The sequence below is a fragment of the Oncorhynchus keta genome, chromosome 6 (genome assembly GCF_023373465.1).
Source record: "Oncorhynchus keta strain PuntledgeMale-10-30-2019 chromosome 6, Oket_V2, whole genome shotgun sequence".
In the NCBI taxonomy this organism is placed as follows: domain Eukaryota; kingdom Metazoa; phylum Chordata; class Actinopteri; order Salmoniformes; family Salmonidae; genus Oncorhynchus; species Oncorhynchus keta.
Genome location: NC_068426.1, coordinates 488,047 through 502,500, shown reverse-complemented (window position 1 = coordinate 502,500; position 14,454 = coordinate 488,047). Strand labels below are relative to the sequence as shown.

The 14,454-nt window shown below is 46.0% G+C and overlaps 1 protein-coding gene across 3 annotated transcripts in view; it reads left to right on the top strand.

Annotated features, from left to right (window-relative positions):
* Window positions 1-14,454, top strand: part of mtus2a (microtubule associated tumor suppressor candidate 2a) — a 218,864-nt gene that overhangs the window by 192,826 nt on the left and 11,584 nt on the right. For all 3 annotated transcript variants that reach the window (XM_052520106.1, XM_052520104.1, XM_052520105.1), the window contains exons 8-14: window positions 562-687; window positions 9,555-9,621; window positions 9,789-10,003; window positions 10,245-10,350; window positions 11,053-11,126; window positions 11,215-11,313; window positions 11,541-11,660. In XM_052520106.1, coding sequence (XP_052376066.1) covers window positions 562-687; window positions 9,555-9,621; window positions 9,789-10,003; window positions 10,245-10,350; window positions 11,053-11,126; window positions 11,215-11,313; window positions 11,541-11,660 — 807 coding nt within the window. The remainder of the gene's footprint in view (window positions 1-561; window positions 688-9,554; window positions 9,622-9,788; window positions 10,004-10,244; window positions 10,351-11,052; window positions 11,127-11,214; window positions 11,314-11,540; window positions 11,661-14,454) is intronic.

Sequence of the window (14,454 nt, the reverse complement as noted above, 5' to 3'; positions counted from 1 at the left end):
TAGATTATCATGTTACTGTATATTATCATGTTACTGTATATTATCATGTTACTGTGTATTATCATGTTACTGTAGATTATCATGTTACTGTAGATTATCATGTTACTGTAGATTATCATTATCATGTTACTGTAGATTATCATGTTACTGTATATTATCATTATCATGTTACTGTGTATTATCATGTTACTGTAGATTATCATGTTACTGTAGATTATCATGTTCCTGTTTATTATCATGTTACTGTATATTATCATTATCATGTTACTGTATATTATCATGTTACTGTGTATTATCATGTTACTGTAGATTATCATGTTACTGTATATTATCATGTTACTGTATATTATCATGTTACTGTATATTATCATGTTACTGTATATTATCATGTTACTGTATATTATCATGTTACTGTATATTATCATGTTACTGTAGATTATCATGTTACTGTATATTATCATGTTACTGTATATTATCATGTTACTGTAGATTATCATGTTACTGTATATTATCATGCTACTGTATATGAGATTCATATGTGTTATTATGGTATGGTTATAGGTCCAGAGGCTTCAGAATCGCTGTGTGGAGCAGGAGGATCAGCTGACATCACTGAGAGAGGAACTGAGGAAGACGACGCTAGGACTACAAGCCTTCATCATTACTTCCCAACACTACTGTCTACAGGTAACAAACACCCACACTATACACACTGGCAAACACACACACACACTATACACACTGGAAAACACACACACACACACTATACACACTGGCAAACACACAGACACACACACTATACACACTGGCAAACACACACACACACACACACACACACACACACACACACACACACACACACACACACACACACACACACACACTATACACACTGGCAAACACACACACACACACACACTATACACACACACACACACACACTATACACACTATACACACACACACACACACAGACACTATACACACTGGCAAACACACACACACGATACACACTGGCAAACACACACACACACACACACACACACACACACACACACACACACACACACTATACACACTGGCAAACACACACACACACACACACACACACACACACACACACACACACACACACACACACACACACACACACACACACACACACACTATACACACTGGCAAACACACACACACACACACAAACACACACACACACACACACACTATACACACTGGCAAACACACACACACACTATACACACTGGCAAATGTGGAGGCTATATACAGGGTGTTACGGTACAGAGTCAATGTGGAGACTATATACAGGGTGTTACGGTACAGAGTCAATGTGGAGGCTATATACAGGGGGTACCGGTACCGAGTCAATGTGGAGGCTATATACAGGGGGTACCGGTACAGAGTCAATGTGGAGGCTATATACAGGGTGTTACGGTACAGAGTCAATGTGGAGGCTATATACAGGGTGTTACGGTACAGAGTCAATGTGGAGGCTATATACAGGGGGTACCGGTACCGAGTCAATGTGGAGGCTATATACAGGGGGTACCAGTACCGAGTCAATGTGGAGGCTATATACAGGGGGTACCGGTACAGAGTCAATGTGGAGGCTATATACAGGGTGTTACGGTACAGAGTCAATGTGGAGGCTATATACAGGGTATTACAGTACAGAGTCAATGTGGAGGTTATATACAGGGTGTTACGGTACAGAGTCAATGTGGAGGCTATATACAGGGTGTTACAGTACAGAGTCAATGTGGAGGCTATATACAGGGGGTTACGGTACAGAGTCAATGTGGAGGCTATATACAGGGTGTTACAGTACAGAGTCAATGTGGAGGCTATATACAGGGTGTTCCGGTACCGAGTCAATGTGGAGGCTCTATACAGGGGGTACCGGTACCGAGTCAATGTGGAGGCTCTATACAGGGGGTACCGGTACAGAGTCAATGTGGAGACTATATATATTTTTTTCACCTTTATTTAACCAGGTAGGCTAGTTGAGAACAAGTTCTCATTTACAACTGCGACCTGGCCAAGATAAAGCATTGCAGTGTGAACAGACAACAACACAGAGTTACACATGGAGTAAACAATTAACAATTAACAAGTCAATAACATAGTAGAAAAAAAAGAATCTATATACAGCGTGTGCAGAAGGCGTGAGGAGGTAAGGCAGTAAATAGGCCATAGGAGCGAATAATTACAATTTAGCAGATTAACACTGGAGTGATAAATTATCAGATGGTCATGTACAGGTAGAGAGATATTGATGTACAAAAGAGCAGAAAAGTAAGTAAATATAAACAGTATGGGGATGAGGTAGGCAAATTGGGTGGGCTATTTACCGATAGACTATGTACAGCTTCAGCGATCGGTTAGCTGCTCAGATAGCAGATGTTTAAAGTTGGTGAGGGAGATAAAAGTCTCCAACTTCAGAGAGTTTTGCAATTCGTTCCAGTCGCAGGCAGCAGAGGACTGGAAGGAAAGGCGGCCAAATGAGGTTTTGGCTTTAGGGATGAGCATACAGGTCGCAGTGGTGGGTGGTATAATGTGCTTTAGTAACAAAACGGATGGCACTGTGATAAACTGCATCCAGTATGCTGAGTAGAGTATTGGAAGCTATTTTGTAGATCGGTAGGATAGTCAGTTTTACTAGGGTAAGTTTTGCGGTGTGAGTGAAGGAGGCTTTGTTGCGGAATAGAAAGCCGACTCTAGATTTGATTTTGGATTGGAGATGTTTGATATGATTCTGGAAGGAGAGTTTGCAGTCTAGCCAGGCACCTAGGTACTTATAGATGTCCACATATATAAGATGTCCTCATATATAAGTACCACATATATAAGATGTCCACATATATAAGAATATGGTGATTGACAGAGTCGAAAGCCTTGGCCAGGTCGATGAAGGAACTTGAAGCTCTCAACCTGCTCCACTTCAGCCCCGTTGATGAGAATGGGGGCGTGCCCGGGTCCTCCTTTTCGGTCAAAACCGGGAGGATTAGGAAAATAGCAAAAAGCAGGAGAACGGGAAAAACATACAAGACAAACTGGTACAGAGAGACAGGAAACACAGAGATAAATACACTGGTACAGAGAGACAGGAAACACAGAGATAAATACACTGGTACAGAGAGAGACAGGAAACACAGGGATAAATACATTGGTACAGAGAGACAGGAAACACAGAGATAAATACACTGGTACAGAGAGACAGGAAACACAGGGATAAATACACTGGTACAGAGAGACAGGAAACACAGAGATAAATACACTGGTACAGAGAGACAGGAAACACAGGGATAAATACACTGGTACAGAGAGACAGGAAACACAGGGATAAATACACTGGTACAGAGAGACAGGAAACACAGGGATAAATACACTGGTACAGAGAGACAGGAAACACAGGGATAAATACACTGGTACAGAGAGACAGGAAACACAGGGATAAATACACTGGTACAGAGAGACAGGAATCACAGGGATAAATACACTGGCACAGAGAGACAGGAAACACAGGGATAAATACACTGGCACAGAGAGACAGGAAACACAGGGATAAATACACTGGCACAGAGAGACAGGAAACACAGGGATAAATACACTGGTACAGAGAGACAGGAAACACAGGGATAAATACACTGGCACAGAGAGACAGGAAACACAGGGATAAATACACTGGTACAGAGAGACAGGAAACACAGGGATAAATACACTGGCACAGAGAGACAGGAAACACAGGGATAAATACACTGGCACAGAGAGACAGGAAACACAGGGATAAATACACTGGTACAGAGAGACAGGAAACACAGAGATAAATACACTGGTACAGAGAGACAGGAAACACAGGGATAAATACACTGGTACAGAGAGACAGGAAACACAGGGATAAATACACTGGCACAGAGAGACAGGAAACACAGGGATAAATACACTGGCACAGAGAGACAGGAAACACAGGGATAAATACACTGGTACAGAGAGACAGGAAACACAGAGATAAATACACTGGTACAGAGAGACAGGAAACACAGGGATAAATACACTGGTACAGAGAGACAGGAAACACAGAGATAAATACACTGGTACAGAGAGACAGGAAACACAGAGATAAATACACTGGTACAGAGAGACAGGAAACACAGAGATAAATACACTGGTACGAGAGAGACAGGAAACACAGGGATAAATACACTGGTACAGAGAGACAGGAAACACAGGGATAAATACACTGGTACAGAGAGACAGGAAACACAGGGATAAATACACTGGTACAGAGAGACAGGAAACACAGGGATAAATACACTGGTACAGAGAGACAGGAAACACAGGGATAAATACACTGGTACAGAGAGACAGGAAACACAGAGATAAATACACTGGTACAGAGAGACAGGAAACACAGGGATAAATACACTGGTACAGAGAGACAGGAAACACAGGGATAAATACACTGGTACAGAGAGACAGGAAACACAGGGATAAATACACTGGTACAGAGAGACAGGAAACACAGGGATAAATACACTGGTACAGAGAGACAGGAAACACAGGGATAAATACATTGGTACAGAGAGACAGGAAACACAGGGATAAATACACTGGTACAGAGACAGGAAACACAGGGATAAATACACTAGTACAGAGAGACAGGAAACACTGGGATGAATACACTGGTACAGAGAGACAGGAAACACTGGGATATGTACACTGGTATAGAGCAAACTTAATGATGCTGTTGGAGTCGTGCTTAGCCTCAGTCATGAGTGAACAAGGAGTACAGGAAGGGACTGAGCACGGACCCCTGGGGGGTCCCTGTGTTGAGGATCAGCGTGGCAGATGTGTTGTTACCATACGTTTGTGGCAGTTTTACTTTAATGCCTTGTTGCAAATAGGAAGCATGTACCACCTGGGGATGGCCCGTCGGGAAGTCCAGGATCCAGTTGCAGAGGGAGGTGTTTAGTCCCAGGGTCCTTAGCTTAGTGATGAGCTTTGAGGGCACTATGGTGTTGAACGCTGAGCTGTAGTAAATGAATAGCATTCTCACATAGGTGTTCCTTTTGTCCAGGTGGGAAAGGGCAGTGTGGAGTGCAATAGAGATTGGGTCATCTGTGGATCTGTTGGGGCGGTATGCGAATTGGAGTGCGTCCAGGGTTTCTGGAATAATGGTGTTGATGTGAGCCATGACCAGCCTTTCAAAGCACTTCATGGCTACAGATGTGAGTGCTACGGGTCGGTAGTCATTTAGGCAGGTTACCTTAGTGTTATTGGGCACAGGGACTATGGTGGTCTGCTTGAATCATGTTGGCATTACAGACTCGGTCAGGGAGAGGTTGAAAATATTGCTAGTTGGTCAGAGCATGCTCTGAGTACACGTCCTGGTAATCCGTCTGGCCCTGTGGCCTTGTGAATGTTGACTTGTTTAAAGGTATTACTCACATCGGCTGTTGTTGCTTGCCTCGAAGCAAGCATGGACATCATTTAGCTCGTCTGGTAGGCTCATGTCACTTGGGGGAGTGAGATGAGATGAGGTAAGGGGAGTGAGATGAGGTAAGGGGTGAGATGAGGTAAGGGGAGTGAGATGAGGTAAGGGGAGTGAGATGAGGTAAGGGGAGTGTGATGAGGTAAGGGGTGAGATAAGGTAAGGGGAGTGAGATGAGATGAGGTAAGGGGAGTGAGATGAGATGAGGTAAGGGGAGTGTGATGAGGTAAGGGGAGTGAGATGAGGTGAGGGGAGTGAGATGAGGTAAGGGGAGTGAGATGAGGTAAGGGGAGTGTGATGAGGTAAGGGGAGTGAGATGAGGTGAGGGTAGTGAGATGAGGTAAGGGGAATGAGATGAGGGGAGTGAGATGAGGTAAGGGGAGTCAGATGAGGTAAGGGGAGTGAGATGAGGTAAGGGGAGTGAGATGAGGTGAGAGGAGTGAGATGAGGTAAGGGGAATGAGATGAGGGGAATGAGATGAGGTAAAGGGAATGAGATGAGGTAAGGGGAATGAGATGAGGGGAGTGAGATGAGGGGAGTGAGATGGGGTAAGGGGAGTGAGATGAGGGGAGTGTGATGAGGTAAGGGGAGTGAGATGAGGTAAGGGAGTGAGATGAGGTGAGTGAGATGAGGTAAGGGGAGTGTGATGAGGTAAGGGGAGTGAGATGAGGTAAGGGGAGTGAGATGAGGAGAGTGAGATGAGGTAAGGGGAATGAGATGAGGGGAGTGAGATGAGGTAAGGGGAATGAGATGCGGGGAGTGAGATGAGGTAAGGGGAGTGAGATGAGGTGAGAGGAGTGAGATGAGGTAAGGGGAATGAGATGAGGGGAATGAGATGAGGTAAAGGAAATGAGATGAGGTAAGGGGAATGAGATGAGGTAAGGGGAATGAGATGAGGGGAGTGAGATGGGGTAAGGGGAGTGAGATGGGGGGAGTGAGATGGGGGGAGTGAGATGAGGTAAGGGGAGTGAGATGAGGGGAGTGTGATGAGGTAAGGGGAGTGAGATGAGGTAAGGGGAGTGAGATGAGGTGAGGGGAGTGAGATGAGGTAAGGGGAGTGTGATGAGGTAAGGGGAGTGAGATGAGGTGAGGGGAGTGAGATGAGGTAAGGGGAGTGTGATGAGGTAAGGGGAGTGAGATGAGGTGAGGGGAGTGAGATGAGGTAAGGGGAGTGTGATGAGGTAAGGGGAGTGAGATGAGGTAAGGGGAGTGTGAAGAGGTAAGGGGAGTGAGATGAGGGGAGTGAGATGAGGTAAAGGGAATGAGATGAGGTAAGGGGAATGAGATGAGGTAAGGGGAATGAGATGAGGGGAGTGAGATGAGGGGATTGAGATGGGGTAAGGGGAGTGAGCTGGGGGGAGTGAGATGAGGTAAGGGGAGTGAGATGAGGGGAGTGTGATGAGGTAAGGGGAGTGAGATGAGGTAAGGGGAGTGAGATGAGGTGAGGGGAGTGAGATGAGGTAAGGGGAGTGTGATGAGGTAAGGGGAGTGTGATGATGTAAGGGGAGTGAGATGAGGTAAGGGGAGTGTGATGAGGTAAGGGGAGTGAGATGAGGGAAGTGAGATGAAGTGAGGGGAGTGAGATGAGGTAAGGGGAGTGAGATGAGGTAAGGGGAGTGTGATGAGGTAAGGGGAGTGAGATGAGGTAAGGGGAATGAGATGCGGTGAGTGAGATGAGGTAAGGGGAGTGAGATGAGGGGAGGGGAGTGTGATGAGGGGAGGGGAGTGTGATTGAGGTAAGGGGAATGAGATGAGGTGAGTGAGATGAGGTAAGGGGAGTGAGATGAGGTAAGGGGAGTGTGATGAGGTAAGGGTAGTGAGATGAGGTAAGGGGAGTGTGATGAGGGGAGGGGAGTGTGATTGAGGTAAGGGGAATGAGATGAGGTGAGTGAGATGAGGTAAGGGGAGTGAGATGAGGTAAGGGGAGTGTGATGAGGTAAAGGGAATGAGATGAGATGAGGGGAGTGTGATGAGGGAAGGGGAATGAGATGAGGTGAGTGAGATGAGGTAAGGGGAGTGAGATGAGGTGAGTGAGATGAGGTAAGGGGATTGAGATGAGGTAAGGGGAGTGAGATGAGGTAAGGGGAGTGTGATGAGGGGAGGGGAGTGTGATTGAGGTAAGGGGAATGAGATGAGGTGAGTGTGATGAGGTAAGGGGAGTGAGATGAGGTAAGGGGAGTGTGATGAGGTAAAGGGAATGAGATGAGATGAGGGGAGTGTGATGAGGGAAGGGGAATGAGATGAGGGGAGTGAGATGAGGTAAGGGGAGTGAGATGACGTGAGTGAGATGAGGTAACTTTGTTGTATCAATAGAATTTGTACATCGAATATCCCAGACCCTTTGTAGTAATTTGTCTCTTTATCTCGTTTGCGATATGATGGCTCCCTCTGGTGTCTGTCTGTGTGTCACTGCAGTCCTACACCCAGTCCCACTCTCAGTTTCAGTGTAGGGAGAAGTTGTCCCTGGACGCTGATCTTAGGTCAGTTTAGAATTTACTCCACTACTGGTTAAGGTTAGGACTGGGAGAGGGGAAGCTGATCCTAGATCTGTACCTAGGGGAAACTGTTACCCAGGAGCTTCCAGTTACACAGCCCTACGTGGTCCCTTATTTAAATGTAAAAACTGCCTGCTAGAACCAACTTCTTTGGTAATAAACAACCTATGGGGAACTGCCTGCTAGAACCAACTTCTTTGGTAATAAACGACCTATGGGGAACTGCCTGCTAGAACCAACTTCTTTGGTAATAAACGACCTATGGGGAACTGCCTGCTAGAACCAACTTCTTTGGTAATAAACGACCTATGGGGAACTGCCTGCTAGAACCAACTTCTTTGGTAATAAACGACCTATGGGGAACTGCCTGCTAGAACCAACTTCTTTGGTAATAAACGACCTATGGGGAACTGCCTGCTAGAACCAACTTCTTTGGTAATAAACGACCTATGGGGAACTGCCTGCTAGAACCAACTTCTTTGGTAATAAACGACCTATGGGGAACTGCCTGCTAGAACCAACTTCTTTGGTAATAAACAACCTATGGGGAACTGCCTGCTAGAACCAACTTCTTTGGTAATAAACGACCTATGGGGAACTGCCTGCTAGAACCAACTTCTTTGGTAATAAACAACCTATGGGGAACTGCCTGCTAGAACCAACTTCTTTGGTAATAAACAACCTATGGGGAACTGCCTGCTAGAACCAACTTCTTTGGTAATAAACGACCTATGGGGAACTGCCTGCTAGAACCAACTTCTTTGGTAATAAACGACCTATGGGGAACTGCCTGCTAGAACCAACTTCTTTGGTAATAAACGACCTATGTGGAACTGCCTGCTAGAACCAACTTCTTTGGTAATAAACGACCTATGGGGAACTGCCTGCTAGAACCAACTTCTTTGATAATAAACGACCTATGGGGAACTGCCTGCTAGAACCAACTTCTTTGGTAATAAACGACCTATGGGGAACTGCCTGCTAGAACCAACTTCTTTGGTAATAAACGACCTATGGGGAACTGCCTGCTAGAACCAACTTCTTTGGTAATAAACGACCTATGGGGAACTGCCTGCTAGAACCAACTTCTTTGGTAATAAACGACCTATGGGGAACTGCCTGCTAGAACCAACTTCTTTGGTAATAAACGACCTATGTGGCATTGAGTCAGAAACACTAATCAACTACAAAGTGTAAATAGGAACATTGGCTGATGTGTCAGCTAATCTTGTGACTGATTAGATGTTATCATATGTTATTGTGGTGTTAAATGTGACTCTCTCTCTCTCTGTGCATATGCGTGCGTGTGCGCGTGCGCGTGTGCGTGTGTGCGTGTCCGTGTGCGTGCGTGTGCGTGTTGTGTGTGTGTGTGTGTGTGTGTGTGTGTGTGTGTGTGTGTGTGTGTGTGTGTGTGTGTGCGTGCGTGTTTGTGTGTGTGTGCGTGTGTGTGCGTGTGTGCGTGTGTGTGTGTGTGTGCGTGCGTGCGTGTGTGTGTGTGTGTGTGTGTGCGTGCGTGCGTGCGTGCGTGCGTGTGTGTGTGTGTGTACCAGAATGAGAGCGCTACAGAGAAGGAGAAAGAGCTCTCCCTGAAGATTCAGAGGATCAAACAGGAAGTCGGTGAGTGAAAAACACATCAGGTCTTTATTTTTACTGTATTTAGTTTGTTATTTTTATAAAGAAGGAACATTCCTTGGTCAATAAAAAAAAAACAGACATTTGTCGGTTAAAATAGTTTATTTTTTTCAATTCAAATCGCCTCCTACCACTCTACTCGTCCCCTCCAGCTTCTAACACCACTCAATGGGAGAGGCTGCAAAAGGAGAAGGCAGAGCTGGAGGTGGGGTTTGAGCGGGAGCTCACGGAGCTGCAGCTGCAGCAGGAGGAGGAGCTAGCGGCGGTGGAGGCGGAGCTAAGGGTCTGTCACTCAAAGGAGACGGAACACCTGAGGGCGGAGCATCAGGAAGAGGTGGAGGAGATCAGGACCCAGCAGCAGGAGCAGGTGACGGACTGTGGCATCATGGGAAATAGAGTTCTTCCGGTGTAATTTATGTTATGATTTAAGACTCCATTACCTATAAAGCAATTAACAAACCTAACAATTGTTGACAGGCATGATGGGAAATGTAGTTCCGTTCTTCATGAGCTCGTCAAAGGGACAGGGTGGGAAATTGTTTTTTTTTATCACACAATTGTGCAAGTGATGATGGATCAATCAATCAAACAATCAATCATCCAATCAGATGGATGAGCTGACGGTGAACCACGAGGCAGCCATTCAAGAGCTGAGGGACATGCACAACATTACCATGACAACGCTGTACGAGGAGCATGCTCGCACCATGAGGGGTAAGATGCACGTAGGTTTTACTATCCTTGTAGGGACCAAACAAATGATTTCCATTCAAAATCCTATTTTCCGAAAACAATATCTCCTAAACAATATCTCCTAAACCATATCTCCTAAACCCTAATTCTAACCCTAAACCGAACCCCTAAACCTAAAATAGCCTTTTTTCCTTGTGGTGACCCCAGTTGTCCGAATTGTCCCCAAAAGGAAAGCAAAACCAAAAGCACACATGACTGGTATCTGCTCTCTCTCTCTCTCTCTCTCTCTCCCTCTCTGTCTCTGTCTCTCTCCCTCTCTGTCTCTGTCTCTCCCCCTCTCTGTCTCTCTCTCTCTCTCTCTCTCTCTACCTCTCTCTCTCTCTCTCTCTCTATCTCTCTCTCTGTCTCTCTCTCTCTCTCTCTCTCTCTCTCTCTGTGTCTCTCTCTCTCTCTCTGTCTGTCTCTCTCTCTCTCTGTCTCTCTCTCTCTCTCTCTCTCTCTGTCTCTGTCTCTCTCTCTCTCTCTGTCTCTCTCTCTCTCTCTCTCTCTCTCTGTCTCTCTCTCTCTCTCTCTCTCTCTCTCTCTGTCTCTCTCTCTCTCTCTCTCTCTCTCTCTGTCTCTCTCTCTCTCTCTCTCTCTGTCTCTCTCTCTGTCTCTCTCTCTCTCTCTCTCTTTCTCTCTCTCTCTCTCTCTCTCTCTGTCTCTCTCTCTCTCTCTCTCTAGACCTAAGGAAGTCTCATGAGCAGCAGAAGGTAACTCTGGAAGAAGACTTTGAGAAGCTCAGACTCTCTCTGCAGGTATTGTAAAGGCACAAGTTACTAACAACTGGTGTGTGTTTTGTACACTGACGGTATCCTAATATGTGTTGTTGTTGTTGTTGTGTAGGATCAGGTGGACACCCTGTTGTTCCAGAAGAGCAGCCTGAGGGACAAAGCAAAACGCTTCGAAGAGGCACTGAGAAGAAGCACCGACGAACACATAGTGGTACTATAACACATTACCAATAACCTGGAACCTGGAACTGAACACTAGCTCTGTCTCCAGCCCTGCGGGGTAACACGGTGTGTGTGTGTGTGTGTGTGTGTGTGTGTGTGTGTGTGTGTGTGTGTGTGTGTGTGTGTGTGTGTGTGTGTGTGTGTGTGTGTGTGTGTGTGTGTGTGTGTGTGTGTGTGTGTGTGTGTGTGTGTGTGTGTGTGTGTGTGTGTGTGTAGGATACCCTAGCCCCATACCAGCACATTGAGGAGGATTTGAAGAGCTTGAAGGATGTTGTGGAGATGAAGAACAACCAGATTCACCAACAGGAGAAGAAGATCTCTGACCTGGAGAGAGTGGTAGGATCGATAGGCTGTCACACACACACTCACCCTAACAGACAGGACAGTACACACTCACCCTAACAGACAGGACAGGACAGTACACACTCACTCTAACAGACAGGACAGGATACACTCACCCTAACAGACAGGACAGGACAGTACACACTCACCCTAACAGACAGGACAGGACAGTACACACTCACCCTAACAGACAGGACAGTACACACTCACCTAAGCAGACAGGACAGGACAGTACACACTCACCCTAACAGACAGGACAGGATACACTCACCCTAACAGACAGGACAGGACAGTACACACTCACCCTAACAGACAGGACAGGAAAGTACACACTCACCCTAACAGACAGGACAGTACACACTCACCCAAGCAGACAGGACAGGACAGTACACACTCACCCTAACAGACAGGACAGGATACACTCACCCTAACAGACAGGACAGGACAGTACACACTCACCCAAGCAGACAGGACAGGATACACTCACCCTAACAGACAGGACAGGATACACTCACCCTAATAGACAGGACAGGACAGTACACACTCACCCTAACAGACAGGACAGGACAGGATACACTCACCCTAGGAGACAGGACAGGACAGTACACACTCACCCTAACAGACAGGACAGGACAGTACACACTCACCCTAACAGACAGGACAGGACAGTACACACTCACCCTAACAGACAGGACAGGACACACTCACCCAAGCAGACAGGACAGGACAGTACACACTCACCCTAACAGACAGGACAGGACAGTACACACTCACCCTAACAGACAGGACAGGACAGTACACACTCACCCTAACAGACAGGACAGGACAGGATACACTCACCCTAACAGACAGGACAGGATACACTCACCCTAACAGACAGGACAGGACAGGATACACTCACCCTAACAGACAGGACAGTACACACTCACCCTAACAGACAGGACAGGACAGTACACACTCACCCTAACAGACAGGACAGGATACACTCACCCTAACAGACAGGACAGGACAGGATACACTCACCCTAACAGACAGGACAGTACACACTCACCCTAACAGACAGGACAGGATACACTCACCCTAACAGACAGGACAGGACAGGACACACTCACCCTAACAGACAGGACAGGACAGGATACACTCACCCTAACCGACAGGACAGGATACACTCACCCTAACAGACAGGACAGGATACACTCACCCTAGCAGACAGGACGGGACACACTCACCCTAGCAGACAGGACAGTACACACTCACCCTAACAGACAGGACAGGACAGTATACACTCACCCTAACAGACAGGGCAGGACAGGATACACTCACCCAAGCAGACAGGACAGGACAGGATACACTCACCCAAGCAGACAGGACAGGACAGGACAGTACACACTCACCCTAACAGACAGGACAGGACAGTACACACTCACCCTAACAGACAAGACAGGACAGGATACACTCACCCTAGCAGACAGGACAGGATACACTCACCCTAGCAGACAGGACAGGACAGGATACACTCAACCTAGCAGACAGGACAGGACAGTAAAGTAAAAGACAATACACAGACAGTACAGTACACAGACAGTACAGTACATAGACAGTACAGTACACAGACAGTACAGTACAGTACACAGTACAGTACAGTACACAGACAGTACAGTACATAGACAGTACAGTACACAGACAGTACAGTACATAGACAGTACAGTACACAGACAGTACAGTACAGTACAGTACAGTACAGTACAGTACAGTACAGTACACAGACAGTACATTACACAGACAGTACAGTACATAGACAGTACAGTACACAGACAGTACAGTACACAGACAGTACAGTACATAGACAGTACAGTACATAGACAGTACAGTACACAGACAGTACAGTACACAGACAGTACAGTACAGTACACAGACAGTACAGTACATAGACAGTACAGTACACAGACAGTACAGTACACAGACAGTACAGTACAGTACAGTACAGTACAGTACAGTACAGTACACAGACAGTACATTACACAGACAGTACAGTACATAGGCAGTACAGTACACAGACAGTACAGTACACAGACAGTACAGTACATAGACAGTACAGTACACAGACAGTACATTACATAGACAGTACAGTACATATACAGTACAGTACATAGACAGTACAGTACAGTACATAGACAGTACAGTACACAGACAGTACAGTACACAGACAGTACAGTACAGTACATACACAGTACAGTAGATAGACAGTACAGTACATAGACAGTACAGTACAGTACACAGACAGTACAGTACATAGACAGTACAGTACACAGACAGTACAGTACACAGTACAGTACAGTACAATACAGTACAGTACAGTACAGTACAGTACAGTACAGTACAGTACACAGACAGTACATTACACAGACAGTACAGTACATAGACAGTACAGTACACAGACAGTACAGTACACAGACAGTACAGTACATAGACAGTACAGTACACAGACAGTACAGTACACAGACAGTACAGTACACAGACAGTACACAGTACAGTACAGTACACAGACAGTACAGTACATAGACAGTACAGTACACAGACAGTACAGTACATAGACAGTACAGTACACAGACAGTACAGTACACAGACAGTACAGTACAGTACAGTACAGTACAGTACAGTACACAGACAGTACATTACACAGACAGTACAGTACATAGACAGTACAGTACACAGACAGTACAGTACACAGACAGTACAGTACATAGACAGTACAGTACACAGACAGTACATTACATAGATAGTACAG